General features: G+C 38.1%; 2 protein-coding genes across 2 annotated transcripts in view; one reads left to right on the top strand and one right to left on the bottom strand.

Moving 5' to 3' along the window:
- The window catches only part of GTF2E2 (general transcription factor IIE subunit 2), an 80,978-nt gene that overhangs the window by 13,799 nt on the left and 61,500 nt on the right, over positions 1–5,679 (top strand). The gene's annotated exons all lie outside the window — the stretch shown is intronic.
- On the bottom strand, positions 7–2,560 carry SMIM18 (small integral membrane protein 18). Its single transcript, XM_023737827.1, has one exon. It carries the CDS (start codon positions 702–704, stop codon positions 408–410), a length of 297 nt encoding a protein of 98 aa, XP_023593595.1. The 5' UTR covers positions 705–2,560; the 3' UTR covers positions 7–407.

Genomic DNA, 5,679 nt, shown 5'->3' with positions numbered 1-5,679 from the left:
CTGAAAGTATTTTACTTTGGATTTAGATAAGCATATTAAATAGCATTTTTATTACTAAAACACATGGAGGATAATAGTGTTCTATTTTTTTAGTGTACACGAATTGTTTGAGTTATTTTAGAATCATTAGCCTTGCTTATGTTTTCTAGCAACCCTCATCCAGTTTTTGAAGTGGCATTTTAAACAGCTTTGTAAATTACTTATGTTTATGAAGTTTTACTATAGATTTAATGAAAGGCATACATACGCAAAGGTGCATATTTAACTCCTTTCTTCTAGGGATCTTTTAACCTTTCAAAGTCGGAATCAGCTTTCTAATAACGGTTGGGCCTCAGAAAATTATTTTCTTTTTACTCAGAAGGGGTTGCAGGCTGCTTTCAAAGATTTTTATCATCTTGTATAGAGTGCTAGACCACTTCGGTCTCGCGTTTTCTTATGTTGTCCATCACACTTCTGAGAGGGTTGGGTCCACTTTTCAGGTCCTTCACGGTTTTGTTTTTTACACAGCAGCAGCGGTCAAGCACTTCGTAAAGGAAGGCCAGCACCACTAAGGACACCACTGTAAATATAAACAAAAGCAGGATGACAAAGCAGGCAGTGTTCCAGTTGTCATGGAAAGGGTAAATTTTTTGAACTTGAAAACCGAGGTACTGATAAATAGATGTAGTCGTTTCGTTCCAGTAGCTGGAGCTCAAGGAGGCCATTCTCTGAGATTGCCTTTCTGGTATTGCTCTTTCAGATCTATAAAAAGAAAATGAACATGGGTAACCAAACTCTACAGGTTTGTCAGTTCAAATCTCAAATCTTAGTACTCATTTCTTAGTAAATTTATGCCGGCACATGAGTCTTCCTTATTTTTCTCAACAAATAATGGAAAATGCCGTTATGAATGGTATTTTTGAATTTTTTGTGTATCTGTGCTGTTGTACTCTGCAAACCATATTCTGTTGTTTTTTATTAATGTAATTTATTAGGCAAATACAAATGTTTTTCTGTTTAAGATTCATGTCCAGAAATTAACTGCTAATTGAAGGGTAAAAAAGGCAGCTGAATTGATTTAAGACTGGCTAAAACCAAACCACCAATCCCACTGCCATCGAGTGCAAGACTGTAAATGTCTATGGAAGCAGACTGCCACATCTTTCTCCCACAGAGCTGCTGGTGGTTTTGAACCTGACCTTTTGATTAGAAGTTGATCTCTTTAACCACCACGCCACCAAGGCTCCTTCAAACTGGCTAAAGCAGTGGCTAATGGGCTGTTACCTGTAAGAAATTGTTTACGTTTTAAGGTAGCCTTCTTCAAACTGCCTCTTGCAAAAGCTTTTCTCATTAGCCTTTTGGGTCCTTCTCACCTTTTTGGTTTGGTATGTTTGTCTCCTGTGTCCACTCCTTTACACTTCTGACAGCAGGCAGTCTGAATCAGGAAATAGAGGCTGAGTAAAAAATAGTAGAGAAAGAAAAGCCAAATGATGACCGTTTTCAGAATGAGAATAATAACATTTTAGGTTGAAGTTGTCTATGTAGAGACCTTACTCTTGGGATTGTTTGTTATGTATATGATAGTCTTGAATGTTTCGCATACCTAAATGACTCATGGACACTAGTATTTAAACAGACACATACCTCCCCCCCAAAGGTATCAGTTATTAAATCACTACTACATTTCACAAAATAAGCTAGTGAGTTAAAGTTTCAGTATTCTTGGATAAAGTTTTGGTTTTGTTAACCTGATAACTTGGTAGACCTTAAATGGGACAGTAAGGATTGAAGATTGACAGCATGGAGCCACAGTAACGAGGAACTAAATGGATTTTTATTATCCTTTTTTTTTTAAATCGAGTACTTATATACGTTGCTATGAGTCGGAATCGACTCGACAGCAACCGGTTACTTATATATGTTATCTCAGTTAATTCTTTTTTTCTTTTTATTGTCCTTTTGGTGAAAGTTTACAGAGCAAATTAGTTTCTCATTCAGCAGTTCATACACAGATTGTTTTCTGAGGTTTTTATTATCTTGATCTTTCAAAGGTATCTTTCTAAGCTTATTTTTAAAAATTGCGAAGTACCTATACACTAAGAAAATTTTGGAAATAAGTGAGGGAAGAAAAAACGTAGTTCCACTTCTGTAATTCAATCACTGCTATTTTGTATGTGTCCTTTTAGTCTTTCCTACATTAGTTGTAAACAAACTTTATTTTTTGTGACAAATGTTTATTAAATGCTTCTCTTTTCTGAATGTTAAAGATATATTGTGTGTAAGAGCATGTTTAACTTAAAGAAAATTTCAAAGTAGTGCAGACTTGTAAGAGTATAATGAATCTCCTTGTACTCATAATGCAGCTTCATTTATCACCTCTTTCCGGTTTATACCTGTACCTACTTGCTCCTACTCTGGATTATTTTGAAGCAAATCACAGACATTATATCATTTCATCCAGAAATATTACAGTATATGTCTCTAAAAGGTGAGGATTCTATTTTTAGACATAACCACAGTATCATTTTTATGCCAAAAAAAGAAAACAAAAAAGAGAAAAAAAAAGTGACTTAAAAAAAAAAAAAAAGGCCAAAGCAATAGCATGTTTAGTGCTTCTGTTCTACCTCCTAGTTTGTTGGGTCTTAAAAGCTTACAAGCAGCCATCCAACGTACGGCAGTTGGTCTCTGTTTGCCTGGACCAACAGAGGAAAGAAGGTGTGTGAGGAATAGGAGGAGGGTATGGAATGTGTGGCTAATTGCTTCCATGAACAACTGCCTTCTTTGCCATGAGACCAGAAGAGCTGGATAGTGCCCAGCTACCATTACTGAACATTTTGATCAAAGATTGTATAGAAGCACCCTGATCAAAAGGGGGAAAATGCAGAACAGAAGGGGGAAAATGCAGAACAGAATTTCATATTCTCATAGACTCCAGACTTTCTGGAGCCAGTAGGGCTGGCTGCACCCCTGAGATAATCTTTTGAACTTAAACTATAAATATCCCCTGAAATCTTCTTAAAACCAAACAGTAGTTTAGCTTAACTGGTAAAAAGTATCTGCTTTGAGAATTAGGCGCTTTTAAGAACTATATGGGATCAGAATAACAATAGCAACTCGAAAGATTAGGTAGGAACCTTAGGGGACAGTCAGTTTATGTTAATGGGGGAGGAACAACTCAGAAAAGGAGGGTGAGAATGGTTGTATAACTCGAAGAATGTAATCATTGTCATTGAACTGTACGTGTATGGTGTATGTTTTGCTGTGTATATTCTCAACAACAACAAAATAAAATTTAAAAAAAAAAGGCCAAAGTGATAATATAATTCCTTAGATTTCTTCTTAGTAAATAACACTTTAAAGCTTTGCGGTTGATAAATTATTTTTTCCTTGGACTTTTTTTTTTTTTTTAAATCAAATTGGCTTGTCAAATCACTTCATCTGTCAGGGCTTGCTTCCTTCCTTTCTTTCTTCCTGTGTTTTGAAGGTTGAATTGATTATCTGAGACTAGAAATGAAGGCTTACATGCTTATTCTCTTTTTGGATTTAAGAATCCTTCAGTTGGGCAGTGTGCAGGGAGAATCCTTCGGTTTCATGGTGCTAGGCGACTCTTTACCTTAAAAGGAAAGACAGCAGACTAGTGCACTGGATTGCTGCATTGTACAACTTCAGAAAGTACCATTCATATTGTGTTGTGGGGTGCCATTCACAGAGAGTGTAGGTGGTGCCCTTTGGGGTTGTGTGAAGTGGTGTCCTCGTAGGCTACCCATCCAACCTCTGCATTGTTGATGCCTTTGATTCTGATCACCATGCACACAAGTATTCAAATAACCCATAGAAATTTACTCAAATGGAGACAAAAGTTAGGTCTTTTTTGACCAGCCTTCCTGATAGAACAGTGGCTAAGTGGTGTGATCTCCAGGACATAAGGAAGGCACTATCCCTAGAAGTACTTGCCTCCTCCTGCCCCCAACATACACACACACATACACACACTCACTCACTCTCTCTTAACAAATGTTCAGCTTGTGGAACTCCTTTAAGATTTGTAACCCTGCTAAAATGAAGATTTTCCTGGGAGGGGGTAACACACATTGTTACAGCTGTTTTTACTTCAGTATGAATGAGTTTCAGGTCCCTTTTGAAAAGCAGAGCTGGTAGAGGAGAAGGAAAGGCAGAAGAGTAGGACCTTGAAACTAGGGGGCGGTGCCACTTGTGATTAGGTAAAGAACGCAAAGAATCGCTTAAGGAGTCTACCTAATAATTTTACCCTGGGCTAACCTAGGGCCTCGCCAGCATTTATGAATTATTCTCTTAGACTTTCTGTTAAGAAATGGTTGATCCCTTTTTAAAACACAGGAATCTCTTTTGAAGGTTTCTCTTCTAAATCTGACATTAGAAGTGACTGCAGGGGGAACAGTGATAGGAAGGGAGAGGGAGAAGAGAGTAAAAACCCATTGCCGTTAAGTCGATTCCAACTCATAATGACCCTATATAGAGGACAGAGTAGAACTGCCCCATAGGGTTTCCAAGGAGCAGCTGGTGGATTCGAACTGCTTACCTTCTGCTTAGCAGCCGAGCTCTTAACCCTTGTGCTACCGGAGCTCTGGAGAAGAGAGTAGAGGGAAGCAGTTTCTACATTATGCCCCTCAAATTAGTTTTATCTACCTTATTTTATTAGCTTAATGTTAATTTGAAATGTTATTTCACTGGTGATTTCAGAAACATCATTATAGCAGTTTTAAATAAGTAAAAACCAAAAGCTTCACCCATAATCCTGTCTGCCTAACATAGCAAACTTTTAATTTTTTTCTAGAAATTGACTGTATAAAGCTATCACTTGTACCTGGCCGAAATTATACTGAGTTTATTCCTTTGTATTTTAATTCATTGTGAGTAGGCCCTTGTCTGTGTCAGCTTTTTATAACGGGGGAGAAGTTAAGACAATTAATGAAAGTTACTGTTTTAAAAGGAAATTTTAGAATAATTAGAAAGTTGGTTTAAGGAACTTGATATTGTGTTTATTTTTCAGATACAAGTGAACTGCTTAAAATTCTTTCAGGCCCCCTTGCCCATAAAAAAATAAGTAATAAGATAGAGAGACAAACAGACAAATACACACACACCCACTTAACTAAATTCAATTTAGTTGAGGTCAGTTTGTGTTCATCAGTCAACTGTTCTTCTGGTTAAGTTAATATAGTAGTTGTGTGCCATTGAGTCAATTCTGACTCATAGTGACCCCATGTGAGAGAGTAGAACCGCCCCATAGGGTTTTCTGGCTGTAATCTCAACCGGAGCAGATTGCCAGGTCTTTGCCCTGAGAAGCCACTGGGTTAGCAGCCAAGCACTTAACTGTTAACGCCACCAAAAACCAAAATACCAAACCCATTGCTGTCAAGGCGATTCTGACTCATAGGGAAGGAGCTCCAAGGAGAAGGGGATAGTACACAGGAGGACACTGAGCCATTGCCGTCAAGTCAGTCCCGACTCATAGCGACCCTATAGGACAGGGTAGAACTGTACCATAGACACTTCCAAGGCTGTAAATCCTTACAGAAACAGACTAACACATCTTTCTCCTGCAGAGTGGCTGGTGGGTCAAACTGCTGACCTTTTGGTTAGCAGCTGAGTGCTCAACCACTGCGCCACCAGGGCTCCTTTGTTGCACCACCAAAAAAACAAAACCAAACCCGTTGCCGT

The sequence above is a fragment of the Trichechus manatus genome, unplaced genomic scaffold (genome assembly GCF_000243295.1).
Source record: "Trichechus manatus latirostris isolate Lorelei unplaced genomic scaffold, TriManLat1.0 scaffold00109, whole genome shotgun sequence".
In the NCBI taxonomy this organism is placed as follows: domain Eukaryota; kingdom Metazoa; phylum Chordata; class Mammalia; order Sirenia; family Trichechidae; genus Trichechus; species Trichechus manatus.
The sequence above is the reverse complement of the archived record's forward strand: the minus strand, read 5'-3'. Positions and strand labels throughout refer to the sequence as shown.